The sequence below is a fragment of the Hippocampus guttulatus genome, chromosome 4 (genome assembly GCF_054856545.1).
Source record: "Hippocampus guttulatus isolate MCC_2025c chromosome 4, RoL_Hgut_1.0, whole genome shotgun sequence".
Taxonomy (NCBI): domain Eukaryota; kingdom Metazoa; phylum Chordata; class Actinopteri; order Syngnathiformes; family Syngnathidae; genus Hippocampus; species Hippocampus guttulatus.
In genome coordinates this window covers 15,455,866-15,472,201 of record NC_141264.1, presented here as the reverse complement: position 1 = coordinate 15,472,201, position 16,336 = coordinate 15,455,866, and the positions used below count along the sequence as shown (strand labels likewise).

At 42.7% G+C, this 16,336-nt stretch overlaps 2 protein-coding genes across 7 annotated transcripts; both read right to left on the bottom strand.

Annotated features, from left to right (window-relative positions):
* Window positions 1-73: 73 nt before the first annotated feature.
* Window positions 74-8,429, bottom strand: cimap1b (ciliary microtubule associated protein 1B). 2 transcript variants are annotated; one of them, XM_086109921.1, is made up of 7 exons: window positions 6,986-8,429; window positions 4,573-4,687; window positions 4,275-4,478; window positions 4,087-4,194; window positions 2,524-2,645; window positions 1,267-1,407; window positions 74-788 (listed from the first exon to the last, which is right to left on the bottom strand). In XM_086109921.1, the coding sequence occupies exons 2-7, from the start codon at window positions 4,682-4,684 to the stop codon at window positions 672-674; spliced, it is 804 nt and encodes a 267-aa protein (XP_085966047.1). In that variant the 5' UTR covers window positions 4,685-4,687; window positions 6,986-8,429; the 3' UTR covers window positions 74-671. The 2 variants fall into 2 exon arrangements, with proteins under 2 accessions (XP_085966047.1, XP_085966046.1); XM_086109920.1 differs by lacking the exon at window positions 6,986-8,429 and having other exon boundaries at window positions 4,573-6,245.
* Window positions 8,430-8,577: 148 nt separating this feature from the next.
* On the bottom strand, window positions 8,578-14,252 carry LOC147206097 (protein tyrosine phosphatase domain-containing protein 1). Of its 5 annotated transcripts, none has more exons than XM_086109918.1 (13): window positions 13,837-14,252; window positions 13,671-13,751; window positions 13,470-13,588; window positions 12,333-12,470; window positions 11,984-12,255; window positions 11,856-11,918; window positions 11,625-11,777; window positions 10,309-10,512; window positions 10,122-10,238; window positions 9,952-10,053; window positions 9,777-9,857; window positions 8,938-9,048; window positions 8,578-8,847 (listed from the first exon to the last, which is right to left on the bottom strand). In XM_086109918.1, exons 1-13 carry the CDS (start codon window positions 14,013-14,015, stop codon window positions 8,725-8,727), a joined length of 1,743 nt encoding a protein of 580 aa, XP_085966044.1. In that variant the 5' UTR covers window positions 14,016-14,252; the 3' UTR covers window positions 8,578-8,724. The 5 variants fall into 5 exon arrangements, with proteins under 5 accessions (XP_085966044.1, XP_085966045.1, XP_085966040.1 ...); XM_086109919.1 differs by having other exon boundaries at window positions 12,035-12,255; XM_086109914.1 differs by having other exon boundaries at window positions 11,625-11,918.
* Between the last annotated feature and the right edge of the window lie 2,084 nt (window positions 14,253-16,336).

The window sequence follows — 16,336 nt, the reverse complement described above, 5'->3', positions numbered from 1 at the left end:
TAAAAAATCAGCACTACCTGGACTCATTTGAAATATCATTTATTTAGCATTTGCCACATGATTCACCAAAACATATATAAATCTCAAGTTGTGGTATCTACAAAAGAGTTTACATTTTTTATGTGTACAATCCAGTATACAAGGATATCATTTAGGTTAACTCAGTGCACATACAATAAGCCCAAAATGACTACTAGATTGGCCGAGTTTAGAATGTACCGGTAAGTGACTGTATGGTGGAATGGATGTATTTTAACGTGAAATGACAAAATGGAAGACTTTGCTGTTTTCACTCATGTTCTTAATTTGGCTAATAAAAATAACTAGCCACTGAATTAATTTTCATCTTCCTGTAACCGCACTGTACTACAAACTAAAAATAAATAAATAAATTGTTTCATTGTTATTTTGTTTTTATTAAAAAAATATTGTAGAACACAATGAAGTTAAATTCCCTGACACCAATGAGATCACAAGTGCCACCTGCAGGGTGCATTCAAGGGGACGTTTAGTTGGCCTGAACTAAGAAGCCACAGTAGGATGTGATGAGCCACATTCACAGACGAGACAAAGTACTGCAAACGCTGAACTGTGAGATCTCATCAACAAATGTCATCCGTTGACTTTGACCGCTTTGCTTCTTCTGATGCCACTGTGTTGAAGTGTCCAGCTCAAAGGAAGGAAAATGACTGTTGGTATTTATCCGCATCCATGATTGGGCATATGGTGTATTGCGAGTGACGCAGTCCAAAGGTGAAGGCCGGCGCTTTGGTGTGTGTTGTGGTGACCTGGACAAAAATAACAGCATACAGCTTTGTCATCCACAGATTGACTTAATAATTGCTTGTCTACAAATAATCAATGGAGTGCCTGCATCTATCAAGTGTGAAATGAAAAATAAATACATAAACAAATAAATAAATCTCGCTGCATGGTAAAATTGACCAGCTTTGCGCATGTGGCATTCACTTGCAGTTTGTACGTGGTAAAGATCTTCTCTTCAAGGGAGTCTCAGTGTCTCCAAAAGTAATAACACCACAAAGTCACTAGATTTGTTGCTCATTGCGTATTTAAACAAAAAGCTATAAGAGTGGTCGGAAAAGTCATCAAGTTGGTAACACTGAGTTAGCCGCTATCTTTGTTCCACGCCCAAGCTGCGCCACCGATTGTCATAGTAATGCAATCTTTCCTCTGCATCAGTCAGCATCCCCCCCCCCCCCAAAAAAAAGCCTAATTGGCACCATTAGGAAGCAAAATGTCCCCCACCTTCTCAGGACAGTAGACTCCAGGCGCTGGCGTCCTTGTCGCGCTTTGAGGGACGAACTTGCGCCCTGGCATGCTGTACTGAGGGGATTTGTTTAGGTAAATTTGGGGATCCACAGCTTGGTAGGCTGCAGGGCCTGGAGACTGAAACAGAAAGTACAACAAGTTGTTAAAAAGGCAGTTTTTCATTTGAAGAACAATAAATTAGAGGTAGAAAGTGTGAGTGACAAGGTGTCAATAACTTGTACTGGCAGGACAGGTGGATATGCTCACCTCTGAGAATGAGTCATTCTAGCAACGTGGTTAAAGCTGGTTTATTTTACAGTGCTAATGCTAGCTTAGTGTTGCACTCCCTGTTATTTTGGTGATACGGGCTATGTGTTCTCTTTGATTATTTGTCACAACTACGCACTTTCATATTTTCATGCCATTTTTAATGGCCCTGTTTGAGAAACGCAAGAGTGCTGTCACTCTCACCTTCCTTCTTACTCATTGCCTCTCTTTGTAGCATTATAGTGTCGCTACAGTGGCCAGGGAAGTCTGCTTTTGCCTTGCCAAACACATGATGTAGTTTAGTTAGTCAAGTCAAGTCAAGTCAACAGTATTTATAGAGCACTTTCAAACAGCCATCGCTGCATACAAAGTGCTGTACATGGAGCAATTTAACATGCACAATACACAGTAAGACAAATCGGTAATAAAGGCGGTAGAAAGCACCAAACAGTAAAACCAAGAACAAATCTAAGTCATGCTGAGTCGAATGCCAAAGAATACAAGTGAGTTTTGAGGAGGGTTTTGAAGATGGGCAGCGAGGAGGCTTGCCGAATGTTCGGTGGGAGGTCATTCCAGAGAGAGGGACCAGCAACAGAAAAGGCTCGATCCCCTCTGAGCCTCAGTTTAGTTCTTGGTACTTCTAATAATGTCTGGTCCACAGACCTGAGGCGCCGGGCAGGTGTGTAGGGGCGGATGAGCTCAGAGAGGTAAGGTGGCGCGAGATTATTCAGAGATTTGAAAACAAATAAGAGGATCTTGAAAATAACTCTAAAATGAATTCGTTTAGTTATTAGAGCGCAGGATAGTTTTGGCACCTCAAAACCTTATTTGTCGAACTGAACAGCAGGGAAGGCAGTTTTTCAATTGCAGTAAGATGGTATGTGTGCAAGGGACAATCACCAGGTGTGCGGATGTGAGTCTGAATGAATAGTTTGTGATTGGCTGCATCGCTTGGTGTGTCGTAAGTGTTTCAGACGACATTGCTACCTTTGTGTAGTCCTCCATGAATTTGCCATTTTTACTGCGACCGTAGAGCGAGTGTGCAGGTGCTGCTCTTATATTGACAGTTTTGGGTCCGAAGACAGGAGGTAGAGTGTTGGATGCTGGACCTGTAGGGACAAAACCGTGAAGAAGGGTAAACACATACCGATAATCGCACAAAATTGAAGCATTTACCCTCCAACCCTTTCCAATGAAATTCAATGAAAGGCATGATTCTTGGATGTCTCTGAAAGCTTATCCTGAATGAATATCCTGATGAGGTCTATTGAGCAATTGTTTTCCTCCCTGCTATACTCGAAAAATGGTCAATATTAATGGTGGCAAATCCATGTATGTGTGTGTGGTCAACACCAAGTTGTGCGGAGCCACTGACATTGTATTTGTGGCATGAAAGAGCTTAATAGTCGAGCTGAAGCTGCACTGTTACCGGACACAGAGCAAATGATTGTTTTGAGTGCGTCTCTAAGTTTCTCTAAAAAATGAAAAGTGAAGTGTACAGCTGTAGTATTGATATATATATATATATATATCCATCCATCCATTTTCCGAACCGCTTGATCCTCACTAGGGTCGCGGGGGGTGCTGGAGCCTATCCCAGCCGTCTTCTGCAGTAGGCGGGGGACACCCTGAATCAGTTGCCAGCCAATCGCAGGGCACACAGAGACGAACAACCATCTACGCCCACACTCACACCTAGGGACAATGTAGAGCGTCCAATCAACCTGCCATGCATGTTTTTGGAATGTGGGAGGAAACCGGAGCACCCGGAGAAAACCCACGCAGGCCCGGGGAGAACATGCAAACTCCACACAGGGAGGCCGGAGCTGGAATCGAACCCGGTACCTCTGCACTGTGAAGCCGACGTGCTAACCACTGGACTACCGGGCCGCCCTATATATATATATATATATATACATCTTCTACAGTGGTGCATGTTGATACAAATTCATAAATATACTGTCTGCCTGAGATTTTTGTCATATTCTTGTCTGCATGTGTTGCTGCACCTTTGTGTTCCAATTAGCCACTGCTTGAAGCGTTACAACACCACCACATTGATTCTATTCTTTAGTCAGTCATTGGTTTTCGTAAGCGGAGTTGATTCAGTCATTTTAAATACATGCGTAATTGTTGTTGTTTTATGTTTGGATTGACCGTAAACCTCTACTGGGAGTGGATTTAAAGAGTTTGAATGTACTTTTGGGGAATTGTTGACTCTTGTTCGCGATGGCTTGTATTTTGATACAATACCATACCTGAACGCACCGCTATACTACTGGATCTTTGTGTTTCCGGCAGTAGGAAGATGGTGCTACTCACAGGTTAGTCTCAGTACTATGAGAGACATCAAGTTTGTGGTAGGAGACTAGCGAACGTCTGTAGAGATGCCGCTATTTGTGAGGCATGCTGTGATTACATCACACTATAGGAAGTATAACAAAACACATCCCAATTTTAAAAATCAGAATGGATGGTAATGCATGTACCCTGCTGTCGACATTATATTTGCTAATTCCAGAAAAGGGAAATGTCAAGAAAAAAACTTACCAGGAGTAGTCTGGTTGCTCTGTGCAACTTGTTTCCACCTCCCGGACAATGTATAAGAAGGAGAAGTGTGATAAGTGACCTTGTCTGAACTTTCAAGGTGGTAATGGTCTAAAAACAGCAAATGAAAATGTCATCATTCCCAAGAACGTAGTTGTGCTGCTTAAAAAAAAAACGTGTGTCATACTCACTGGGTGCAGGGACTTGGGCGCGCACTGCATCCTTGGGACGACTACCGAACGAAAATGCTGGCGTCCCATCCCGGCCATTTTTGGTGATATTGGAGGGGATGAGGTGTTTAGGTCCGGGTGAGGTTTCTTGCGTGCTTATATCATAGTGGGCACGGAAGCTGAAACTGGGGGCTTTGTGTTTAGTCGGATCATGTAGTCTAGAACCTGGATGAAAGAAAAAACAAAGAATGCATATTCTGTGAGGATACCACAAACATTGTTTCTGGTATGGGGGCGGGGGGAGAAAAAGGTATTGTACCTGTCAGTGAAGGCAAAGCATACTTTGGCCCTGGGCTGCTATAGAGGGCAGCTATGGGCCCTCGCGGTCTGTGGGGCCTCCATGATCCAACCCAAGGCTCTTCATCAGGCATTATCTGGAACAAATACGAACATTTTGTTTTCCATTCGATGGGCAGCGTGAAAACAACCAGCTGACCTCCACTTGTATGATTAGCCAATACTAACTGATTAGTCCGGGTACATCCTGGACTGGACACCAGTCACATACAGTGAATATAAAAAAAAGTCGGCACACCGTTGGTCAAATACCAGGGTTTTGTGAAATAAAAAACAAGACGGAGATGAATAATTTCACTACTTTTTGCCATCATCATGACCGTCATCCAGTACAATGCAAGAGAAAAAAAAATTAATTACTGAGGGTGTAAGCAAAAATAAATAATAGAAATTGCGGTAATGCCTCAAATCAACCCCAAATAAATTTGTGATGTCCTAGCTGACTTTTTCTGACATACGGCATATATATAATGTATATCCCACCACCCAACAAGAGCCTAAAGGTTTTGTGCAAACATTTGACTTCTGTTTCAAAATCTTTCCACCTTGACCAAGGTCCCCGATTCATCTGAAGAGATACAGCCCCATGGCATGATGCTGCAACCATGCTTCACTTTAGTTGTGGTGTTCCATTGGCCCTTGGGTTTATCCGATTTTGTGTTGATATTGCATGTGCTTGAATTCTGAACACAGCAGCGTCCAATTCTAAGAGGGTGTGCACACTTATACAACCACAACATTTGAGTTTGTTTGTTTGTTTGTTTGTTTGTTTTTTATGAAAGGTGAAAAACATTCAATTGAGTTGTATGGGTTATAGGTCACATCAACGATGGAAAGAGTTTTGAAATTAATCTGGTTTATCTTTTTATTTTTCTAACACAAAACTCTGAAATTTTAACGGTTGCGTACACGTGTTATATCCACTGTATCAACAGACAGGCCTTTGTGTACGATTTAAAACAGAGGTGTCAAACTCATATTTACCACAGGTCACAGTTTTATATTTTCACATTATGACTTTGGAAATGATATAAATAAGGGCTGTCAGGGTAATTTTTGTCACAGGCCACATTGTAGTTAGTTTCCCTTGGAGGGCCCTTATGCAGTGATGTGTTGAATCACCTACTCATATTTTTACAAACACAGGCCATAACAAGGTGATGGATGATTGGTTTTGAAATCCAAATTCAAGAATAATGGGGTTTTTTCAACTATTGTTTACATCACTGTAAATGAAGGTTTTGACAACAAGGAATTGCTTTCAATATCTGAATGTTATTGTTTATTACGTATGACGATTCGACATTTTGGTACAGATTTTAGCACGCATCATGGAAGCTGACATGTTTGGTTTGCTAATTCGGGCCACTTAAAATTATGTAGGGGACAGATGTGACCCCCGGGCCTCGAGTTTGACACCAAGTGACATAAATGTATAATCGAATTTCTCATTAAACATACAATTGCATTGATTGTCATCTATCTATCTACAGTCTTTATCTATCTATTCATCCATCCATGGATCTATATCTATGAATCCATCCATCTATAATATCTGAAAAAGACAAGAGAAATTGGGATGGATTTTCGGCCCAAATTAAAAAGAACAATTCTATTTAGCAAAACAGATGAAGTAGACAGTTTATTTGTTTTAGTGGGCCACAAAAAAGGTTGACATGTGATTTAAATGCATGTTTTTTCAGAAAGTGTGGGAGGAAGTTGGAATACCCAAAGAGCAGCAGAAGACACCCGCAAGCATGGGGAGAGCATGCAAACCCCGCACAGAAATATTTTAACCAAGAATCTCAGAACTGTGAGTCCACTGTGCTGGCTGACAGTATGACAATCACCTGTAAATATTACACTAAAGCAACGCAACATTTAGCTGTGCCTGTAACTCAACCACAAAATAGGAAGAAATGTTTATTTTATTTTAGGGTTCTTTAAAGATTCGATTTTTTTCTTAATGCAGTGGGGGTGAATTCAAGATGTTGGTTGATTTAATTTACCTTTTGCAAATTCTAATCCTCTTTCTCTCTAGTCTTCATATGGTCCGGATTTCAGCGCGCTCATTGAACTACAACACGAATTGTTTCGAGCCGGCCCACTTCACTATGACAATGTTGCCAGGGAGATGGCTGGACATGCTGAACATGTGTCCAAAACTCAAGCAAGTGACGGAATTTCTAACACTGAGCATTTTGTAACTTTCGATCTTTGCAAATCCGAGTTTCCTGAACTATTCACACGATTGCAACACTTAACGCAATCCAGGCGTACGATTCATAGCATTATTAATTTTTGTTTTATCGTGCAGTATTAATTAGGTTTTGTTTTTTTAGCTTGAAACCATTTGTTTTAATTGCACGACTGACCTGTCAGGTCGACCCTTGATTTTCTTGTCGAAGTTTCACGCGTTGGACAAAAAGGGCTATCCAGCATTTTAGCATCCTGACGCCGTCCCTGCGTCCCGGCTGGGAGATGACATAATTACAGCCTGAATGTGATGACGTGTCACCCGGCGGCCCATTTGTACTCGGGTGGCGTGTGCGAGAAACACAGTACACAAGTGCTTATGCACAAAACTATTGTGTCGGTTTAACAGTGCGCGCGCTCGTCCGACGCTGATCACAACCTGACCGTCGGTTACGTCACAGGTTCGAGTCGCCCAAACGCCTCTTTCAGAAGTCGCATTTCTTTTAAAAGTGATAAGAACGGAAATTTGGTATTTTGACAGATAAAGCAGACGTTCGCACGAAAAAGGCGGATCAAAAGTGTAATTGGCGAATGAAGCGGAAAGAATAGCCAGACGGGTGCGCGTGCAGATGCATGCGCATGCGTGAATGATTTGCGTGAAGATGCCCCCCCTCCACCCAGGAAGGTTTGGGGGGGAATAATCGGTTGCGTTTCTCACTTAAAACCTATCAAATTGAATTGTGTTTAAATTTGGTCACGATGTTAAGATTTAAGTAAGTTATGAAATTTTAAAGACTTCAAAAAGTAGGCAAAAATGACCCCTACAGACTGATCAGTTTTTCAGAAAAGGAACCAGGCATCACATTTCCCTTAAATATGGACGGAATTATGAAGATTAGATACCACAAGAAAGTACGAGTTCACAAGCTGCGTAATAATATAATTCATACATTTATAATGATAAAAATGCTGGCACATAACCCTCTTTGGCATCACCCCAAAAATGTATCTAACTTTGATTACATGACCTCAAATATGATGAGATATGGCTGTATAAAAAAGTAAGGTATCTTTCAAGAGTTATTGGGGGATGAAAGATGAGTTATCCTGTCGTGCTTCTGAGGACCATGTTTGGATTTCCACCGCTTCTATTTCTTATTCAATTTACCTGTTGAAATGTAAACTATAGTTGTTGTTTGGATCCCCTTGGAAACAATTTACCTCACATGTTAGCATCTTTTATGAGAGTCACTGAACTCATCTACACTCCGGTTGGTTGAGAAAAAGACAAAAATCATTTTTCCAGCCATTTACCCTGTTTTCTCACTTGGTCTGCCTTGGTCAAATAACTTGGAAGCATTTCAATACTAGTGGTGCAATCAGAGTTTTCCCCACCCTGATGTACATTCGTGCCTGTGATGTCATGGCGATCAGGTGTATATATAAAAATCTTGAAATAGTTATTAGAGAGAAGGTCATGTTTGAATGATTCAGAAAACCGCCATGGTTCAGTGTGACTTGTTTCAGTGTTCTCTAATTGCTTAAAAAAAAAGTGACAATGATCCATCATGCACAGAACGCCAACAGGGCAAAATGGAGTTTGCACATTAATGGTTGACATGAGTTAGCTAAACGTTTACTACTCTACTGCTGTTTTGAAATTATCAAGATTTTTATACATAAGAATTTAAGGGAGTGCTCGATCTACAGCAGAGCTCTGATCTATAAATTGGAACATGACATAGTCTCTAACTAATCTACACTAATGCAATCCTGTAGTGAATTTTTAATTGAAAAAATTGTAGGCCGCAGACATATTACAATCAAATGAAAATCAGCAAGTTTGTCAGGAGCGGAGCATGCCCTCTTGTAACCACCCAAGCTAGTTCTTTGACCCATTCATAGTAAAGAAAAAAAATCAAAGTGTAGCATTGCAGCTGCAGGCCCTCTGGATGTAACTGTTGTTGCGAAGCGTCTCCCTCAAATGGGCCCTCATGAGTTTTATTAAACTTGCAAGGTTTTGCATGTCCTCTTGAGGCCGCTGTTGAGTACAAAAGACAAATATCGATCTTGTGAGTGCTTTCCTCAGTAAGGAAGAACAACAACGCAAACGTGCTGTTTATCCCCTGACCTTTGTCAGTGCTTGGAGCAGACGCTTCAGCACGGCATCTTCTCTGTGTGGACACAGGCTGGTCACCGTGTTGACACAACGCAAGAGACAATAGATTGTGTGCCTCTGTGACTGAAAAGACAAGGATGATTACTTGAAATTGCTGGATTTGAAAATGCAGTAAAATCAGACATGAGTCCACTTCCTGGTGTTATCTCCACTCCAGGCACAATTTAACCATCCCAAATTAAGGCATTTTTTTTCTTCCTCAATCATGTTCGCCAGCATGATCAGGAACAATTTGAGGATACACTGAATTTCCAGTTCCAAGTTCGACATTTACTTACGTTGTTATTGGCTCAAGTGCTAATGCTAGCAAAGCTCTCGTCATAATAAAATAACATATAATAAAAAAAATCTGAAGAATCACCTGCAGGTTTCCTTAATAGTTTCGAATAAAATCGATTGATAGAACACCACAGTTTACCATTTAACACATGATTTACAATTGCTACAAGTAGCAGATGTGAAGATAACCATAAGCATTATAGCCACCATATCCAAGAAAGAAACAATGAACGCGCTCCTTTGGGTTCCTTAAAAGCTGTGAGAAGCGATGGGTCGACATAATTGAATGCTTTGGAGTGCAACTATCGCTACGTTGCTTTTCTGTTGTGCATAAAGAATCCCAGTATTTCAGAACTGGGAGATCTCGCCTCTTGAATGGATCTCCAACACTACTGGCCCTAAAGCAGAACTGATCTTTTGACCGACAGCTTTTAAGGAGATGAAAAAAAATGAGTAGCTTGTCCATTGTTGTAGCATTAAACACGATTAGCAATATGTTTTTGGTACCTTACCTTCTTGAGTACACTAAGAGGCTTCCTGTTGCATCCCACACAACTTAACCTTAGTATGTCCTCGGCACCAAGAACAGGCTCCTGTGTAAACATGGATCAAATATGTTGGAATATTAAATTGGTTAAAATGTAAATCTTGACATAATTGTGTTTTGCTTGAAGTGTAATGACAGACTTTGAGCTTCTCAAGCCAGGTCCACAGCAGACACGTGAGAACCCGAGCATCCGTTTCTGTTACCAAAAGAGCCCAGCCACATTCGCTGCTGTTCAGCTCCTCCTGTTAGGGAAGGTAAGTGACTGACTTTGGAAAATTGTTTGAAAAATGTGCCAATGTGGGATTCGCACCTGTAGAAGAGACGATCGCCTCAGAATGGTTTCTTCCGGTGGACCTTGGTCCGCCATTGCCTTAGCAATTGCACGAGCCACTGAGGTCGGGCGCACATTCTGTGTGCTCCTGGACAACTATCACGGAATCGTCATGAGTCAGAATTCATCACACATTTTATAATCCAAAATAGTCCGTCTCTTTTACCTCCAGGTTGGAGCTGTACTTGGATTGAGCCTTTTTGACGGTACACTTGAAGTTCCTCGCAGAGTTGTTGCTTGGCTGCATAAAGCGTGCATGTGAATGGTTCTTGGTGATCATTTGTGGTGAAAGTGGGGCAGTCTTGGATCTCAGTGGTCTCAGTTGAGGTTCTGTCACATCCCATGCACACCAAGGACTCATCTCCAGATCCTGCAGGACAAGATCAAATGAAATGACAAGAATTGAATTCTTATTTGTTCAGATTTAAAATTCATTTTTCCCAGAAGAAATGATGGAAATGGAATCAATCTGTTCCAGAGGAACCTAGCGTCATCAAATGTACAGACAATATTAACCATCAATATTGGCGGGAACGCCATAAACTGAAGATTATGGTAACTTAAGCGATGAAAGTTTCTCCCAGCTTTAGTGTCAGTCCTTAGTTATTGTAGACGGTGGTGTAATGTAACAAGCAATCGAGAAAGAGACCTTTGTTCCAATTTCTGACATTTATTCTATTTTCTGAACTACCGTATTGGCCCGAATATAAGACGGGCCTGATTATAACATGACCCCCTCTTTTTCAAGACTCAAGTTTGAAAAAAGACTTTTTGAACACCAAATTAATATTTATACAGAAAATACTTACAGTACATCTGAAACAAATGTTTATAACAATATATTTGAGAGACAAAGCATGTTATTTTGCCTCATTCAAATCTAAATTGCAATCACATTCGTAAATGAATGGCTTCTGGTTTTTGAAATGTAAATTACATCATAACTTCTCCTCAGCTGCCGGTTAACCTGGCCGATCTTCAACCCACTTTTCTCCAGATTGTCACTATGTTTCTCCATTTTTTTGTTATCTCTTCTATTATTTTCTTCTCTTTTCCTTCTTACCGCTAATTTTTATTTTTCTTCTTCGTGCTACCGCAATTTTTATTTTTATTCTTCGTGGCAGGGGTTCACTTTGGCCTGGGGGTGAAGTTCAGCATTCGCTTCATTGTTATCTGGCGCCATCTAGCGTCGTGAATGGGTATACTGTCTAGACCCCGAATATAAGACGATCCCCACTTTTTCAGTCTTATTTCAATGCAAAAAAACACCGTCATATATTCGGGCCAATACGGTATATCTACTGCTGAACTTTTTTTTTTAATCTTTGCCAGCAGTGGTGGATAAAGTAAAAAAAGAAGAGCCAAAGGAAACAGAAACCACTTGTTTTTCATCTTAAAAAGTTCACTGAACTGAAGTCCCTCTTGACAAGAAGTCAATTTGAACTCTGGATTTCTGAATGTGTGAAATTCAGCTTCATTTACCACCATCTTGCAGAGGTCAGAGTCACTGTAGCTGCGCTTGTCCAGAAGCAAATCCCTCTTCCTCTCCATGAATCCCAGTTGCTCATCCCAGGAGGACACGGAGCCCGAGCCCACCCGTTTGATGTTGTGATGTTCCCTCAGTAAGGGCAGGAACTGTTTAGACACCAGGGTCTCCCTCACCACTCTGGTCAGGATCCTAAGTGCTGACCTCTTCTCCAGTTCGGCATTTACCTCCGGAGCTGCGGGTAGTCCCAGCGCCAAGCAGGAAAGGTGCACACACAAGAGGTACACCACCTGATGAGATGGCAAGATCAATGACGCTGTACAGTTAGCGACACGGACAACCATCAAATCCTGACCTTTGGTATGTGTCTGAGTGTGCGGGCCTCTTGGCCGTGCAACAGAAGCACCTGACGGTTGAGGTAGTGCTGCAGGGTGACGGGGGATCCGTGTCGCAGGCTGAGGTCTGGATACAGCACCAGCTGTGTGCTTAACAGCCGAGCGAAGTCGAACACCTGGCTGATCTGTGCTTGAGTTTGGATGGAGCGCGGCCTCTTGATGCGAACGTAATGGACAGCCTCGCTGGGAGTGATGCGCAAAGTGTAGATTAAGTAGCAGGCTATCAGGACACCTTTGGAGCAGTCACAGTACAAGGTTTTGTATGGCGTACTGTCACGCTTGCTGGGATACGACTGATGGAGCCCAAACCTGTTCTGCCGAGGCCTGCGTGGCAGTGCACAGCAACCCTGCCTTCCCCCACTGCGAAGGCCAGCACCTTTACCCCATCTATTATGTTGACCAAGGAAGACACGCAGAAGTCTGGCATCCCAAAGTTGTAAAAGTAAACTGCAAAATGAACAAACATGCACATTAAATATTTTGGATGATTTGATGAGAAACGTGGACTCGCTGTTCTCAACACTTGGTAATGAGATCCAGTCCAGCAACAGTCCAAAAAACAAAAAAAACCCCCACTCCTGGAACTACAAATAGACATTTGCTACTCTTGCACTCTTCTGGGAAGACTTTTCTTAAGACTTTGAAGTGTGTCTGGGGGAATTTTGTTTCCGCCAAATTGGAAGTATAACATTGTCCAAAACTCATGAACTCAACTAATGTGGAGTCAGCTGGACATCGGGTGTGTCTGGATTGCATCAAGTATCCCACAAAAAAAGGGGTTCAAGTATTAAAAAGAAAAAAAAAAAGGAAAAACGAACCCAATCTTCTCAATCTTTATTAATAACCATTCAGAACATTAGCGGTTCTTCAAAACCTGAACAAGATTGGTGACATGATCTTTTCTCTTGTCTTCTTGGTACGATGCATATACCCCTCAGCGTGTGTAGTTGAATATTGGCATTTGATTACTTGAGCACTAAAACTTTCTCTGTGCGTTCAGGGCAATAAATAAATTACATGTCTAAGATTTTTCTGAACATTTTTGTTCTCATCGCCAACTTTTCTCTTTACGACAGGTTCTGAAAAATGCATGACTTGGACTTGTTGACGGGATATCTTTTCCTTGCACTTAGTATCACTTCAGAATTACATTTTGCTTAAAGCTCTCATGAGCCTGAGCTAAGGCAGCCCACGTGATTAACCCCCACTCCGCAAAAAACAAACAAAAAAAAAACACAAACTGCCCATGGCATTGACACACACACAAAAAAGGTCGGGGCCGCCCTAATAGTAAACTTTGAAAAAACACACAAAATGCCCAGGGCAACGACACACACACACAAAAAGTGGGAGCCGCCCTATTAATCAACTTCAATATCAGGTAGTGGGCTATGAAATATCCTATGGGCGGCAAATGTCCCCCAGCAGCAAGTTTGAGGATCTCACTGTCATTCTCCATGAAGGTCTGCGGCGAGTATGTGAAGCCACTCTTGAGGTCCAAGGGGGGTCCACAGTGAGCATGCTCGCCTGGCATTTGCATGTTTATGATGGATCTGATATTTAATCTAGGAAAGAAGTCGCATATGAGAACACAATGTCACCGCCCACATCTGTTGTTTTACTTCAGACATAAACTCAAGGCAATACCGCTGGAATTGCTCAATGATGTTATACTTGTCAATCAAGATTTTGGAAGGTCGCGCCATGGCGATGATGTCATCAGTCACCCTGGGATTTCAGGGAAGAGTACATCATATAAATAACCAAATGCCTTTTGCTCCTGATTGTTTTGGAGTCAATCATTTCATCCTACCATGATGAGAAAATGCCTCTGATGACCTGCTGGTTTGTTTTCCAACACTCTGGTCCTTCATAACGGCAGTCCACTCCCCCACAGGCAAGTAGACACAGGAGCTTGGGCGGGATTGCTTTTACCAGGTTCTCCCTGGCCTGGGAGTACGCGGGTCGCGGAACTGGAACATGGGTCTGCATCCTACACCAGGGAGGTCTAACACTCCACACCCAATATCAGCCTGTCCTACACGACTAAGGGTCCAACTAGTTCAAGTTCACCCAACACTTACCTTTTGAAATATGTTGGACAGAGGCGCTATAATTTCCATTAATCGTATTTAGTCCAAACCCAGAGGCACAAAAAAAGAAAAAAGTAAAACAATAGACGTGTTAATACTGACCCACTCGGCAGCTTGCTGACAGGCAGACACAGAGCTGACCTATCTTTGCTCAGATTAGCTTTAGCTGTCATACTGTAAATGCGTTAGACCAATTAAATAGTGCTTATACATCCACATGCAAACACTCTGTATCCATGTCTTAATCCCCCAAAGTCTCTTGTATTGTTTCGTTTATGATTATACTGTATACTGTTCTTAGCAAAAATAATAGCCTCCCTTGAACTTTTTGATCTTTTGCCACATTTCAAACAAATATGTGTGTGTGTGTATATATATATATATATATGTGTGTGTGTATGTATATCGTTAAATATATCCAGCGAGCGGCTGGATAGCTCAGTTGGTAAGGCATCGGTTTGGCATACGGGAGACGGTGGTTGGAATCCCGCTTGGGGCAAAAAATGAGCACATACAGTATATATACATACATACATATATCCAGTGTGGTCCTTGGGCAAGATCCTTCACGCTAATGCCTACCTCATACAATGATGAGAGACAATAAAATGAATGACATGCCGGCTCAGACGTCGCCCGGCCAAACAAGGTCTGCGTCAGGTGCTGGGGAACCAGAGCACCTTGATGAAAAATGGGCTACTGGAACAAAGCGGAGATGGGCGAGATGCGATAACATGGCTCTGTTGGAATGCTACTACTCAAGCAACCCTAGTCAGAGGGGTTACATGCAGAGAATGTGGGCTAAATGGTTACTTCGAAACCCACAGTCACGGTTGACCACGAAACAACTAGTAGCTCAGTGTTCCAACATCCACACACGGCAACTGCTGTCACAACTTGAGATTGATGAGGTACAATGCAGGTGCCATGGTGAAGGGCCCCAGGCTGCCAGATCAGAGGAGGAGGTCATGCCAGAGATTGGGAGGCAAGCCCCAATGAATGCAGATGATGAGATTGGGAGGCCAGCCCCAATGAATGAAATGCTGAGCGAGGCAGCTACTGACCTGAAAGCTAAGATCATGGCGAGAATGAAAGCTGGGCAACCTAGAAACCGATTACGACGGCTATGTGAAGTACCACCTGAAAGTCTCATGGAAAGTGTGAATGCAGCACTGAGGGCGATCCCTACCGTAACGATCACGGAAACCAATGAGCTGATATACGCTTCAGCATCAGTGATCCTTGACATGCTTGGCTATAAGAGCAACCATGGAAGCCATGAGATACGTTACCCACCATGGAAAAGACGGTTGGAGGCTAAGATCAAGGCGGCTCGGAAAGATGTGAGTCAATTGACTGAGGCCCATAGAGGTGTGATGAAAACGCCGATACCCGAGAGGTAAATCCAGATGACCATACCTGAAGCACTCGAAACTGCCAAACAAAGGCTCCAAGCCTTGTCCAGCCGCCTAAAGTGATACACGAAAGAGAATGAGGCCAGACGAATAAACAGGCTGTTCGCAACACAACCTGCGAAAGTGTACGCTCAGTGGCAGGGTCCCAACAACAGAGCTGACCTACCAAGACTGGAAACTGAAAGGTACTGGAAAGGCATATGGGAGAAGGAGGTTGCACATAACAGCAGTGCACAATGGCTGGTGACCCTGAGAGAGGAGCACAACAGCCTCCCTGAACAGAACCCAGTTACCATAACAGTGGCAGACATACAGGAAAGAGTCTCAGATATGAAGAACTGGACAGCACCAGGCCCGGACATGGTCCACACCTACTGGCTAAAGAAACTCACAGCACTCCATGAGCGCCTAGCAGCACAAATGAACCAGCTGCTGAGGGATGGGACTCACCCAGGATGGCTAACCGAAGGGCGAACGATCCTGATCATGAAGGATCCCTCAAAGGGTGCAGTCCCATCCAACTATCGGCCAATAACCTGTCTCTCCACAACATGGAAGCTCATGTCAGGCATCATTGCGGCCAAGATAAGTGGACACATGGATCAATACATGAGCGAAGCACAGAAGGGCATTGGTAGAGATACCAGAGGAGCCAAACATCAGCTCCTGGTTGACAGAACAGTCGCACAAGACTGCAGGTCCCGACGTACCAACCTGTGCACAGCCTGGATTGATTACAAGAAAGCCTATGACTCGATGCCACATACATGGATCACTGAATGCTTGGAGTTGTATAAGGTGAACA

What these genes read in the sequence shown, in the direction of transcription:
- cimap1b (XM_086109921.1), bottom strand. Translation starts at nt 4,684, where the DNA reads ATGCCTGATGAAGAGCCTTGGGTTGGATCATGGAGGCCCCACAGACCG. An exon ending in GAGCAACCAGACTACTCCTG is followed by an intron (nt 2,646 to 4,086) that starts GTAAGTTTTTTT and finishes TTGTCCCTACAG; the next exon opens with GTCCAGCATCCAACACTCTA. An exon ending in TCATGGAGGACTACACAAAG is followed by an intron (nt 1,408 to 2,523) that starts GTAGCAATGTCG and finishes TTTCTGTTTCAG; the next exon opens with TCTCCAGGCCCTGCAGCCTA.
- LOC147206097 (XM_086109914.1), bottom strand. Translation starts at nt 14,015, where the DNA reads ATGCAGACCCATGTTCCAGTTCCGCGACCCGCGTACTCCCAGGCCAGG. An exon ending in CGCAGGCCTCGGCAGAACAG is followed by an intron (nt 12,256 to 12,332) that starts GTTTGGGCTCCA and finishes ACTGCTCCAAAG; the next exon opens with GTGTCCTGATAGCCTGCTAC. An exon ending in CACTCAGACACATACCAAAG is followed by an intron (nt 11,919 to 11,983) that starts GTCAGGATTTGA and finishes CCATCTCATCAG; the next exon opens with GTGGTGTACCTCTTGTGTGT.